Below are 15,263 nucleotides of genomic sequence, written 5' to 3' on the forward strand. Positions count from 1 at the left end.
CGAGACCTTCAAAAAGTGGTCTTGAGACCAAAACAGATCCCGAGTACTACAACAAGGAAGGTTGTAGTGTGAGCCAAGGAAGAACCCATTCCATTTGGAGCGGATCCAATCACAGGGCGGGAACATGCTGTGTTTTTTACTTCTGTTAACATTGCGAATAGGACGTGGCCTTGGTTGCACAGCAGCTGGATCCGTGGGATATTACGCGAGAATTGCGAGATCACACACCACGCGAAAATCCATCTAGTCAATCTAAACGTTTTGCAGTTTCCTTTTGATCGTTTCAAAGGTGTGCCGCCAGCTCACGTTCAGATCTGCTCACAATACGCAAGTATGTTCAATTTTTTTGGCTCAAGGACACTCTGACACGACACTTCCCCTACCGAGCTCTCGACACAATCTCAATAATGACGCCTCGGCTCTCACATTGGCCCCGATCTGGTAGTCTGAACAGCAAATACTTGTTCATTAAATGCAGAAGCAGCTGTTCACACCACAGGAGTTATATAGGTTCTTTTGAAGATAAAACATGTAGCTTTTATATTTCTGTTCCTTACTTTACAAACATGCAAACAAATTTAGAGACTGGTCATTTTCTATGCTTGTAAGTCACCACTAAGGTTCAAATGACCATGTCCATGTACGACACAGGAAACAGTGTAGAGAGGCTGCTGAAGATACATAAATGAAGCAGTTCATGTAAGCCCTGCATGGACTTGGCTACAAAAATATTCTGGCTTTTCGTCAGCTTGCAGAAGAGGGACGAATGAGCCCACGCAGCAGATATGAAAAATTATATTCAAAAATTTTGAAGGGATGCTCTGGAAAAAACCTGCACTTTTAATTTCAGATGGTAGAAAAATGCAGAAGTGTGAAGAGAAATTGGAGACAGAAGGCGCTAAGCACGGACTAAAACATTTTGTGGAAACCTTCTTTGTCTTCATGTTTCTTTTTTCCCTACCATGTCAAAATGAAATATCACTTTTCTCACTATTTATGCTTTTTGCTGTCCTTTTCTGCAGCGTGTTGTTGCTCAAAGAAACTGGCTCAGAACATATCTATTTAACACTTTTTCTTCAACTCTTATCAAATTGGGGTCAGTGGTCTAATATGTGCCAGTGTAGGGGTCCTTGACGTGAAAACGTTTGGGAACCACTGACTTAAAGTGCGTGCTTGGAATGCAATGGAAATTCTCCTACATTTTTGACACACAAATACATATATTTGTGTCTCAGTTTCAATCCCGTTTACCATCTAGCAACTCAGATTTTTCCAGTGAGCCTTTGGGATGTCCCAAACCCCAGGTTGGTAGATGAAAGGTCCAAAATGGGTCAGCAAGCCTTAGGCACGTGAGCCACCATTTGCATGCGGTAGCTCAACCAATGGCACACTAGTCATAAGTGTTTTTATGGAAATATTCCAATCCGCATGTCAAATGCTGTCTTTCACAGCCATTGGAAGGAACCCAGCCTGTTATTTAAAGTAGTCTGATTTACTTTTTTTCCCCATTCACATCATGCGAAGACCCATCCTACTCTGCCTCTGATTGGCTAGTAATCGTTTCCTTCTTCACAGAAAACAGGGAGAAGAAAGAAAGAAAACACTGCCTGGGCAGGCTTGGTAGATGATGGCAGTCTTTAACGCTGATATGGCACACTGATTAACAAGAACATTTTAAAATGGCACTTCATATTAAAAAGGTTGCAGACCACTGGTCTAAAATATCCCTGTATGTGGTAACATTAGGATTTCCCTTTTATCATTCCTTAGCTGCATGTTTTCTGTCCCTTAAATTTGAAGTAATTTTTACCTCTTCCCCTTCCCCTTCGTCTTACCCCTAACCCTTGTCCCTCAAAACCGAGTGGTAAGGGCTAAGGGTGAAAACATACCCCTATGAAATGAGACACCACTTGGTTACGGTTACGTCATCATACATTGTCGCTAGCTGGCTGCCATGGAGTCCATTCAAGACTAGTCAGAGAAATGCGGGACCGTTGTGCAAATCTGCAATGTAACATAAGCGTAGCAAACTAGCGATTTTTAAAAATGTTTCAATTAAGAACATGGTTGCAAATATATATGTACAGGACTGTGTAGAGCACAAAACAAGACTGTCATAATTTTTAAATCAATTATTTAAGCCGTAAATACTTACATTTTTGAGACTCTGGGTACCCCTTGGTTTCAAGTAAGCTCATGAAAATGCTTGGTTTTAAGGGGTATCTACCCCTTCGCCTTAACCCCTCGATCAAAACGAGAATTGGAATAGCCCTTACTCTCATTTGAACGTGCAAAACTAAAGGGAAGGGGTAAATGGAAGGGGTAAGACAGAGAATTGGGATTAATACTTAGTATCAGCTACAACCATAGGAATACAATGGATGGAAAAGCCATTGAAATGTTTGCCGTGGTCATTTTAAGTACAAAACCAAATGACGATTGTTGTTGCACACATCAGAGGGGGGCAGTAAAGTGTGTCACAGGAGAAGAGTGGGCCAACACAGCTCAGGCAATGCCCCGCCATGTCACTGAAAACGAGCCAAACAAAGCTGTCACTCATCTGATAGCAATGAGCTTTGTGTGGACGAAGTTGTTAAATTTGACTAATTTATCGGCTGGCTCTTTGACTCGTTATGTTACTACTCTGCTGATCATTAGTTAACTGAAAAACCTCTGTGACTTGTTGCAAGCCGGTTTATACGGAAGTTCATACTTTGCCATGGCTCTAACCATTCTGCTAGGTTGATTTGAATGGGAATTGCCTTTCTATCCATTTAATCTTCATGGCTACAACTTTTTCCGATGGTAATTTTTCACTGACTTACTAAAGCATGGTGCAACTAGAAGACCAAGGGCCCTATTTAAACGATCTAAGCGCACGGCGCAGGTGCGTTTAGGGCGTGTCCAAATCCACTTTTGCTAGTTTGATGGTGGAAAAAAAGGTCTGTGCGCTGGGCGCGTGGTTCTAAAGGGTTGTACTTAGTGTCTTCATTAATCAGAGGTGTGTTTTGGGCGTAACATGCAATCAACCAATCAGAGATCATCTCCCATTCCCTTTAAAAGCCAGGGCGCGTTTGGACCTTGGAGCATTGCTGTTATGATGGAGGATTACACCGTAATATTTTTATTTGTAATCTTCTGCATGTGTGTGTGTGCTGCTGTGCGTCCCTGTGTGTGTAACAAGCATAGTGTGCACGCGCTGTGCACGAGCCTAGGAGCATTTTACTAATTTGCTGTTAAAATAACAACGAAACGCTGCGTTATTGACTTTAGACCAGGTTTTTGTTGGTCAATGGCGCAATCACTTCCCGCTGCCTCAAGATAGCAATACTCCCACATGCACCTGAACACACCTCCCTGTAAGACCAGCATGCCCAGAATGCACCTGGACACACCTCCCTGTAAGACCAGAAAGCCCAGAATGCACCTGAACACACCTCCCTGTAAGACCAGCACGCCCAGAATGCACCTGAACACACCTCCCTGTAAGACCAGCACGCCCAGAATGCACCTGAACACACCTCCCTGTAAGACCAGCACGCCCAGAATGCACCAGAACACACCTCCCTGTAAGACCAGCACGCCCAGAATGCACCTGAACACACCTCCCTGTAAGACCAGCACGCCCAGAATGCACCTGAACACACCTCCCTGTAAGACCAGCATGCCCAGAATGCACCTGAACACACCTCCCTGTAAGACCAGCACGCCCAGAATGCACCTGAACACACCTCCTTGTAAGACCAGCACGCCCAGAATGCACCTGACCACACCTCCCTGTAAGACTAGCACGCCCAGAATGCACCTGAACACACCTCCCTGTAAGACCAGCCCCTGAACACACCTCCCTGTAAGACCAGCACACCCAGAATGCACCTCAACACAGCTCCCTGTAAGACCAGCACGCCCAGAATGCACCTGAACACACCTCCCTGTAAGACCAGCACGCCCAGAATGCACCTGAACACACCTCCCTGTAAGACCAGCACCTGAACACACCTCCCTGTAAGACCAGCACACCCAGAATGCACCTGAACACACCTCCCTGTAAGACCAGCACGCCCAGAATGCACCTGAACACACCTCCCTGTAAGACCAGCACGCCCAGAATGCACCTGAACACACCTCCCTGTAAGACCAGCACGCCCAGAATGCACCTGAACACACCTCCCTGTAAGACCAGCACGCCCAGAATGCACCTGAACACACCTCCCTGTAAGACCAGCACGCCCAGAATGCACCTGAACACACCTCCCTGTAAGACCAGCACGCCCAGAATGCACCTGAACACACCTCCCTGTAAGACCAGCACGCCCAGAATGCACCAGAACACACCTCCCAGTAAGACCAGCACGCCCAGAATGCACCTGAACACACCTCCCTGTAAGACCAGCACGCCCAGAATGCACCTGAACACACCTCCCTGTAAGACCAGCATGCCCAGAATGCACCTGAACACACCTCCCTGTAAGACCAGCACGCCCAGAATGCACCTGAACACACCTCCTTGTAAGACCAGCACGCCCAGAATGCACCTGACCACACCTCCCTGTAAGACTAGCACGCCCAGAATGCACCTGAACACACCTCCCTGTAAGACCAGCACCTGAACACACCTCCCTGTAAGACCAGCACACCCAGAATGCACCTCAACACAGCTCCCTGTAAGACCAGCACGCCCAGAATGCACCTGAACACACCTCCCTGTAAGACCAGCACGCCCAGAATGCACCTGAACACACCTCCCTGTAAGACCAGCACCTGAACACACCTCCCTGTAAGACCAGCACACCCAGAATGCACCTGAACACACCTCCCTGTAAGACCAGCACGCCCAGAATGCACCTGAACACACCTCCCTGTAAGACCAGCATGCCCAGAATGCACCTGAACACACCTCCCTGTAAGACCAGCACGCCCAGAATGCACCTGAACACACCTCCCTGTAAGACCAGCACGCCCAGAATGCACCTGAACACACCTCCCTGTAAGACCAGCACGCCCAGAATGCACCTGAACACACCTCCCTGTAAGACCAGCACGCCCAGAATGCACCTGAACACACCTCCCTGTAAGACCAGCACGCCCAGAATGCACCTGAACACACCTCCCTGTAAGACCAGCACGCCCAGAATGCACCTGAACACACCTCCTTGTAAGACCAGCACGCCCAGAATGCACCTGAACACACCTCCCTGTAAGACTAGCACGCCCAGAATGCACCTGAACACACCTCCCTGTAAGACCAGCACCTGAACACACCTCCCTGTAAGACCAGCACCTGAACACACCTCCCTGTAAGACCAGCACACCCAGAATGCACCTGAACACACCTCCCTGTAAGACCAGCACGCCCAGAATGCACCTGAACACACCTCCCTGTAAGACCAGCACGCCCAGAATGCACCTGAACACACCTCCCTGTAAGACCAGCACGCCCAGAATGCACCTGAACACACCTCCCTGTAAGACCAGCCCGCCCAGAATGCACCTGAACACACCTCCCTGTAAGACCAGCACGCCCAGAATGCACCTGAACACACCTCCCTGTAAGACTAGCACGCCCAGAATGCACCTGAACACACCTCACTGAAAGACCAGCACACCCAGAATGCACCTGAACACACCTCCCTGTAAGACCAGCACGCCCAGAATGCACATGAACACACCTCCCTGTAAGACCAGCACGCCCAGAATGCACCTGAACACACCTCCCTGTAAGACCAGCCCGCCCAGAATGCACCTGAACACACCTCCCTGTAAGACCAGCACGCCCAGAATGCACCTGAACACACCTCCCTGTAAGACCAGCATGCCCAGAATGCACCTGAACACACCTCCCTGTAAGACTAGCACGCCCAGAATGCACCTGAACACACCTCCCTGTAAGACCAGCACGCCCAGAATGCACCTGAACACACCTCCCTGTAAGACCAGCATGCCCAGAATGCACCTGAACACACCTCCCTGTAAGACTAGCACGCCCAGAATGCACCTGAACACACCTCCCTGTAAGACCAGCACCTGAACACACCTCACTGAAAGACCAGCACACCCAGAATGCACCTGAACACACCTCCCTGTAAGACCAGCACGCCCAGAATGCACCTGAACACACCTCCCTGTAAGACCAGCACGCCCAGAATGCACCTGAACACACCTCCCTGTAAGACTAGCACGCCCAGAATGCACCTGAACACACCTCCCTGTAAGACCAGCACGCCCAGAATGCACCTTAACACACCTCCCTGTAAGACCAGCACGCCCAGAATGCACCTTAACACACCTCCCTGTAAGACCAGCACGCCCATGGGCACAAATATGGGCACAGGTGCATTTGCTATTTAAACAACGTGGGCGCTGGACGGGAAATTGACAACTGCGTTGGTCTTAAACTGCGCCGGGTGCAAGATAGGGCCCCAACTGGATAACGGACTACTTAACAGCAAGGCTGCAGTTTGTCAAGTTGGGGAAGTGTGTTTCGGGGTCGCTGGAGTGCAGTACGGGGGCTCCACAGGGGACAGTTCTGGCTCCGTTCCTGTTCACTTTGTACACATCGGACTTTAAGTACAATTCTGAGTCCTGCCACATCCAGAAGTACTCCGATGATACGGCTGTTGTGGCATGTGTGCGAGGTGGACGGGAGGAGGAGTACAGGGAACTTGTGGAGGACTTCTGTGACTGGAGCAATAAGAACTGTCTCCTCCTGAACACCACCAAGACTAAAGAGATGGTGGTGGATTTTAGGAAGTCAAAGCCAAACTGTCAGCCGGTCTGCATAAAGGGGGAGGCCATTGAGGTTGTGCAGACCTACAAGTACTTGGGTGTACTCCTGGACGGTAAGCTTGACTGGTCCGCTAATACAGATGCTCTGTACAAAAAGGGACAGAGCCGTCTCTACAGCAGACGTCTCGATAAGCTGGTCAAAAAGGCCAGCTCAGTGCTGGGCAGAAGACTGGACTCACTGAGAACTGTAGTAGAGGGGCGTGCATGTAACAAACTATACGCCATAATGGGTAATGACAAGCACCCCCTCTACAAGGTCCTGGCTGGACAGAGGAGCAGTTACAGTGAGCGACTGCTCTCACTGCACTGTAGGACAGAGAGGTTCAGGAGATCCTTTGTCCCCACAGGCATCAGGCTATTTAACACCAACAAATAACACCCCCCCCCTTAATTCCCATTAACTCTTAACCCAGACATAATATAATTATGCTGCTTTTATTCTGTTTTTAACTCTCTTGTGTATGCATTCGCAGTGTATTTATTTATTTATTAATTATAGGGAACTGTGTGGTGTATACGAATGTGTGTTTATGAGGTGAGCTGGACACTTGAAGGACACTTGAATTTCCCCACGGGGATGAATAAAGTATCTTCTATCTATCTCTCTATCTATCATAGTTCACCATCTCTTTTCAGAGTTTTATCTGCATGTGTGAAACATGAAAGTATAGTGTAATAACGGCGGTGTGAAGGGACTGTGGCTGGCATATGGACGTCCCCCGCCTGTCTACATGAAACACCAGCAGCCTGCTGCCAGATAATACACACAGATCTACTTTAATACAAAGTATTATTCTGCCCATTACGTAAAAGGATGAGATTATCGATACACAGATTAATGAACATCCAATGGTGTTCCAGCGTAACGCTCCGCCTTGCCTTGCCCTGTCCCTCCGCCCGCCCGTCTGCACACAACACTTCAATCATCCTGATAAAAATAGAAAACCCCACAATGACTTGCAGTTTAGTTGTTAGATTTTAGTCTTTATTGTACTATTTTGTTCTTGACAATTTGCTAGCGGACATGTGAAAACGTGGACCAACAAAACATCATCATCATTATTATTATTATTATTAATATTACCATCATTTTTTTTATTATTATTATTATTACAGCATATTGCCAGACTGCAGTAACAGTGAGAAGATGTGTTTAAAAAAAAAAACAGAAAAACATGAAAGAAAAATCCAAACCGAACAGAAAAAGAAAAAAAAAATACATTTTGACTTTAATATTTGATGTTTTTTTGTACGTTTTTTAATTCATGTACACAATATAACAGTCTAAAAACATTAAACACACAGAGCTGAAGACATTGCAGTGTTGGTTGGGAAGTGGCGGTCCTCAGGGCAGTTTATACACCGTAGCAACATGGTCCTGCTGCACTGTCAGATATCTACGGGGACGGTTGGGTAGAAGATGGGCGAAGGGGGAGTTGAGGGGGGACTACAAACCAAAATGGCCGTCAATATAAAACTAACAGTCTTTTTTTTTTCTTTTTCTTTTTTAAATCCACCAATCAGGAGACGGTAGAGACAGAGAAGAGCGGTTAAGTAGCTTGACGAGGAGGAAAGTAGGGCGGCAGAGATGGGAAACAGGGAATGTGGAATGTCTCGATTTTCATTTCTTTTATTTTCTTTTTTTTTTACATTTCTTTTCTCTCGTAGACAATATAAAATCTCACAGACAAGCAAAGAAAAAATTAAAACACCGGATGTACATGTGTGTATGTTTGTATGCATGTATGTATGTATGTATGTAATTGGACGGAGGGGATGGATGTAAGGATGGATGGATGGATGGATGGATGGAAAAGAAGGGCTTTGAATTATTGCTTTCTGAGTAAGTCTTATTTTTCACTTCTCATCTACATGAATTGCATCTTTCTCATTCTCTCAAACTCTCTCAATCTCTTTTTCTCACCATGGTGTTCTGTTAACACGTGATTACTCCGTTTATTCGGGAGGAAGGAGGGATGAAGGGAGAAGAGCAGGGAGGAGGGAGGAAGGAGGAAGGAGGGAGGAGGAGGAGTTAGGGAAGGGGACGGGGACGGGGCTCAGAGCTCCTTGCTCAGCGAATCCCGGGCAGTTCTAATCCTCTTTGTGTGGGCCTCACACGTTTCCCGCCTTTTTGTCTGGTAAATGATAACAGAAGAGATTGAAAAAATGTATTAAAAAATAGTTCTTGGAAAAAAAGGATAATAATAATAATAAACAGTCATATAAAAAGGGTTAAATGTTGCATGTGTGTTTAGTGGATTAGTACAGATGTTGGACTATCTAGTGTTGGGTTAGTTTAAGTTATTTAAGGACGTACACAAAGCAAACAACACAACAATTTCATGAGGAAAATATGACAAAGTTTTCACATTATAATAGAGGATCATCAGCATAATATAATAACCAACAGGAAGACGTACAATCTGTCTTTCTGCCTGTCTGTCTCTCATTCCCTTTTTTGTCCTGTGTCTGTATATTTGTGCCTTTTCTTCTTTTTGTCTTTTTTGTTTTGGCTGTCCTTTGTGCTCACGGTTTTTCCCTGATATCTAAAAACCTGACCATCCACTGGTATGTCATTTGTCTGTATTTCTGTCTTTCTGTTTGCCCAACCCCAACCCCACCCCCACCCCCACCCCAGAGAGAGGGAGACGGCAGAGAGAGAGAGAGAGAAGGCTAGTTAATCTGGCTTGTTGAAGAGGCTCCATGACACTTTGATTTTGCCCGCTAATCTGTTGATGGACTCAAGTCTATTGATGTCTGCTAAACTAGGTTTTCTCTTCCACAGCAAACAGAGAGCTAACTATCTAAGCTTGAGCTAGTTAGAGCTGTAGCAGCCAATCGGCTGGAGGGTTGAGGAGGGAGGCCAAAACACAAAGGCGGAGCTTTTCGGCGGTTTTAACGCTTCTTGTATCGGTACAATTACCGATGTTCACACAAAAGGTTTAACGTTGATCGTCTCCACGTGAGGGGCTGATAACAACTGTCCTTGGACTGTGCATTCAAAAGGAAAACACAACCTAAATCGACACATTCTCATGACCGGGTTCGTATGATATCGTACGGAAATGTATGCACAACAATTCGTATGATATCCTACAAAATTAGGCGACCAATTGCTGGTCACGTGACACCGGCTGCAGAGCTCCGTGAGCGTTCGGTTGTTGGTAGTTGAGTTTAGCCGACAAAAGGTGAGCGTCATGCGGCGACAACAGTTAAGTTTAGGCACCAAAACGATTTAAGTTTAAGATAGATCGTGGTGTGGATTAAAACACTCCCGATGAACGAAGACGCATTTCCTGGATGAAAGTCTTTTGTTTTCCGCGGAAAGCAAACTTTGCGCTCCGGCTTAAAAACCCTGTGTTTTATGACCGACTATCAATGATAAAAAACTGTCCTTGGACTGTGCATTGAAATGGATAAAACAACCTAAATTGCTCATATTTTTGAGAAAAATAACAAGTACGAGTCTTGCAGCATCCATTTGGTGATCGTTTCAGGGCATGAATGCTGAGCAAGTTATTCTTGCAACACATTTCTTGAGATAATTATTGTTTTGGTGTCACTGCAGCATGGGCTCATCCAGCATTACCATGGAAGACGACAAGAAAGAAAGAAGACTTGCCCATTCCAATTAAGACATGAAATCTTTCTTTGTACTGTAACTGAAACTATTTCTGTAAGGACGTTCAAGTCCTAATTAAGATGGGAAAACTCCAATATGTCTAACATAGTGCTTAATAATACAAATGTGTCTGAAAAATCAAACACAATGGCTGCCTTACATTAGCCAAAGTATGCTGGTCAAAGGAAATCAAACCCAAATTGAATGGATATATAGTATATGTTGTAAACGCCCAGTATTTTTAACCACCACACAACTAACTCTATCACACAACAATCTTCAGTTGTCCAGTGACTTGCAAATTGTAAAACAATGTCTATAAAGCAATTTAGTAATGGACATTTGATGGCCAAGGAAGGGTTCAAATTAAGGGCAAATAGAGTTATTTCATCCATCAACTGAGAGATTTTTTTGATAGGGAAACCCAGCTATTCAACCTTTGTGGGGTCGTTGTCAAGATGATCGATACCGCTTTGTTCGTTAGTGCTCCTGGCTGTTGTAACCACAGTCATTAAAAGTGTTGGAGACACCCGAGGCCAAGTCTTGTGGACCACCAGGTAAACATTTTAGACAGAGAGGATGGATGGTTTAAAAGGAGTGGCAAGAAAGCCACTTACACCCGGATAAAGAAACCGTTGCTTAAAGCTATAGTGCATAGTTTCTGTCGCCCACATGAGGAATTTTAAGCAATAACAAAACTGTCTGTGCGAACACATGATACAAGTCAGAAGAGGTCATTATCTTCACTTGAGTCCGCACGCGAAAGTCGCCGGATGTCATAATTTTCTAAACATAGTCAAACTAACAAATACAGAGAGAGTTGTGTGGAGCTGATAGTCTTAATTAGCTTTGTAGCAACTCATTTGGCAACGACTTCCATGTAACGGACGTTCATTAATATCAAAAAGTTACGCACTAAAGCTTTAACAGGGGAGAAGGTCTGTGACACTTATCCCCAATTTAACAATACTGTCCTTTCATCTGTTCCCAGGAAACTAAACACCCACGCCTACATTTGGCCTCATGTGAGAATGCCAACAATAGTCGTCCAAACTTGGCCTCTTGTGTCTCCATCGACCATGCTGGGTTTCAGTCAGAACTGAAGAACCTTCTCAGATGAGAGAAGAAACATCTTTGGACTAAGGGGCGTTTTCAGATATATAGTTCGATTGCTCCGGTCCAATCAGTTGATGAGTTTAAACTCGGTAGCGTTCCCCATGGTTTGGTTTCATTTCACACAGAGAAAAATCCAAGCGAACCAAAATGCATCACTACCAATGCTTATTGGTCAGATGTGTCTGGGCAAGAAAGTAAATACAGGGAGAAGGTCCTGTTTTCTCGATGTATCCATTGTCAAACCAGCTCATTTCATTTTAAGTCCTTTTTTAAGACATTTTTTCTACATCTGCTTTGCTCACCAATACGTTGCTCTGCTGTGCCTCAGTGAGCCAAACATGTTTTAACGATCTAACGGCACAGCGTGAAGGCTAGTTTAACGGCGGAAAAAAGGGTCCGTGCGCCAGCCACATGGTTCACAAGGGTTGTACTTAGTGTCTTAATTAATCATAGGTGTGTTTTTGGCATACCGTGCAATAAACCAATCAGAGATCATCTCCCATTACCTTTAAAAGCTAGGCTCGTTTGTACCTTGGAGCATTGCTGTTATGATGGCAACTGCGATGGGCTTTGCGCTGCGCCGGGTGAAAGATAGGGCCCGAGGTGTTAAACAGTGTTTAATTTCAGCCATAGAGGTAGCCCTTCGAAAGGAAGAGGCTTCCAGTAAATCGCATGGCGGCCGCAGCAGGAGCCGCAGCAGGAGCCGCACTGCTCTCCACAAACATCTGTTGGTCTGTGTGAGATCAAAGCGAGGCGGTTGCTGGACACCAAGCCTCAAACTGCACTTGAATGGAGAGGAGGCTGGGACTGATAAATAATGGAGCGCCTTCTGGTTCACAGGCGCTTCACCTCCTCATGCTCAATGTCCGGCAGCTTTTGAGCTTTGGCTCCCAGGTGGGAATGTGTAAAACGGTACGAACGAGGAGTGAATCCTTGCTGGAAAAGAGCTCGGAAAAAAAGGCCTTTATAGAGCAGAGATCTTCAACAGGGGGTCCAGGATCCCTAGGGGGTCTTTAGAGTTAGTGCAGGGGATCTGCCAAATTATGTTTCTTATTTCAAGAACTAAAATAAGTCTGAACATATACTGTACATTAATATCAATGCAAATTTTTAATAGCAAAGATAAATTGGCCTATTTTGTGAAAAAAAATATTTACACATTGAAGATAAGCTTCCTATAGGTAAGGTAGCCACTATGGTCGCCATACAGTTAAGCTTAAGGAGTCACTGTGCCTTCCACATGGATGTTTAACATTAAAACTTGATGCATAAATAATATCCATTTCTTTTCATCCATTCTGCACAGTTTAGTATGCAACTCAATTGTATAAACATAGAAATATATGCGGTAGGGGGTCCCTACTCGGTCTGTCTTTCAGCTCAGGGGTCCCTGGCCTAAAAGATGTTGACCCCTGCTTTAGAAACTAAAAAACATAACTTAAAATGTCCTCTCCATCGTTGTTATCTCCTCACCGGGGCTGGGTACCATATTCTATACTTTTTAGGCACCGACCGAATTGCCTCTAAAGTATTGAGTATCGAAAAATGCCTTGTCATTCAATACCAAATATCCAATACCTTAGGATTAAATCTTATCAGCGCCAGCAAGCTAATCAGCCCGCAGCATGCTTCTACCAAGATCTGATGGTGTTTTTGATCAGCTGTCTTAACGTTACACGACGGGGCTCACGTAGTAGGAGCGGAAAAGTAAATGCAAAGATTTTTGCCGTAATGTAATTTATTTTTGTCAAAATGGATAACTCAGATTCTAGTCAGAATATGAATCTGATGCTGCTCCATTGGGCTGTGATTATGGGGCGTGTTTCAGCCGAACCAGGAAAGAAAATGCCTCTGGACTCAATTGGATAGACCTACAACCAATCAGAGCAACACATGGACCTACAACCAATCAGAGCAACAGAGACAGACGTCACAGAAGCTGTGAGTCAAAGGCAGGCTTCGACAGAGTTGTGGCAATGTGTATACATACGTGATCGCGGTTCTCTGTTCCTCTTTTAAAATGAACGCGCTGTCGATTTCTTCTATAACAGACGCAATGGCAGCCATATTTGCTGTAAACTAATTTAACCCAAGCACTCTTTGGTGACGTGGTTGATTACGTTACTTTTGATCATCCGTCCATCATCGTACAAAGCTGATTGGCCCTGACCATTTGATTGGTACGAACAGCTCTGGTTCTGGTTCGAGCCTAGTTGCTCCACAACGGATCAAGTCCAAACCGAATTTCCCGACTTCAAATGTTGTGGGCGGGGCTAAGTTCGGCTGGCATCCAGGCTAGATTAGTTCAGGAAGCGGTATCAAAGTCACGGTTTTTGGTATCGGCATTGAAGATTTTAGACCGATAAGCCATACTCCTCACATTTGTACTAAATCCATTTCTGTCTGCAGGTCATGAAAGACCAGAAAAAACAAAAACAAAGACTTAGACACATTACTGCTAAATCTCCTCTTAATGGGACTGTTTCAATGGGGCTGCAGTTAGCTTGCACTGTGACATGCCGAGCCATGTAGCAGTTAATGGGATATTTATATTTTTTATAAGTTCATGAACAGTCAGCCTCTAACCGTAGCTGCCCTGGGAATCTGCACACACACCACCTGAGTCCTGTTAAAACGGTTTAGTTGTGTGGCTGTACATGAACTTGACATTGTACTGAAATTAGCAGTCACTAAACAAAAGGGATGCTTCTCTCTCTCTCTCTCTCTCTCTCTCTCTCTCTCTCTCTCTTGCTCCATCTCTCCTCTCTTCTATCTATACTTGCTGGTGAACACTTATTTAACAACAACACTACAATTGCTTTAAAGGGATTTAGCAAGAACTGCTGCATCAGTTTTTCATCATGCAATCATACAGGAAAGTTTACATGCCTATGTATATGTGTACAGTGGGTTTACTTATGTGTGTGCAACTCAAATATATATATATATATATAGTTCATCCTTTAAGGAAATATGGTTATTTTAATTATAGTTTAGTTATAGTTTTAGTGTCTGTCTCAAAGTCCCAACACTTACAATTATCTCATCTAACTCTTTGGAGAGAAATTTCCCAAAATGTTGAACTATTCCTTTAACGTGAACTCTACATTTGGCACATTTATCCATTACATTTACGTGTGTTTACATGTGCATAAATGTGTGTGTTAATATTATTACGTGTGTGTGTGTGTGTGCCGGCGTTGTAACACCCGTACAGACTGCTGCTGATGCACAGCTCCCTCTCTAATTGGTCCGTCGCTGCTGACATCACGTTCTGAACGATGGCCACCGCATCTTTTGTGATCACGAACAAAAGATACGCCATTGTATACGCACACGTTAGGCAGCGGAGGCCATCGTTCTTTTTTTTAATACTTTAGGCAGTTTTAGACGCTCATTTCAATGTTTTTGCCACTTTTCTCGATGTTTTTGCCACTTTTTCCGATGTTTTTGTCATTTTTTCCAATGTTTTGGCAATTCCTTAGACAATCTTGTCTGGCTATTGATGCGATTGTCATTTTCGAGTCCGGTCCTTAGTGAAATTGAGCTTTAACGTGTGTGTTAGCATGCGTATATGAGCACAAGCCTGCGCTCATATGTGGAAACTTTACATTTGGCACATTTATCCGTTACTTCTAGATGTGTTTACCTGTGCATACATGTGTGTGTTAATATTATTACGTGTGTGTGTGTGTGTTCTTAGTATCGAATGTCGGCGTTGTAACACCAGTTCAGACCG

General features: G+C 44.9%; 1 protein-coding gene across 2 annotated transcripts in view; it reads right to left on the minus strand.

Annotated features, from left to right (window-relative positions):
• Positions 1 to 7,797: 7,797 nt before the first annotated feature.
• Positions 7,798 to 15,263, minus strand: part of si:ch211-137a8.4 (apolipoprotein B receptor) — a 58,604-nt gene continuing 51,138 nt past the window's right edge. For both annotated transcript variants that reach the window (XM_028573463.1, XM_028573464.1), the window contains exon 4: positions 7,798 to 8,921. In XM_028573463.1, coding sequence (XP_028429264.1) covers positions 8,899 to 8,921 — 23 coding nt within the window. In that variant the 3' untranslated portion in view covers positions 7,798 to 8,898. The remainder of the gene's footprint in view (positions 8,922 to 15,263) is intronic.

Source organism: Perca flavescens, chromosome 3 (assembly GCF_004354835.1).
Source record: "Perca flavescens isolate YP-PL-M2 chromosome 3, PFLA_1.0, whole genome shotgun sequence".
Taxonomy (NCBI): domain Eukaryota; kingdom Metazoa; phylum Chordata; class Actinopteri; order Perciformes; family Percidae; genus Perca; species Perca flavescens.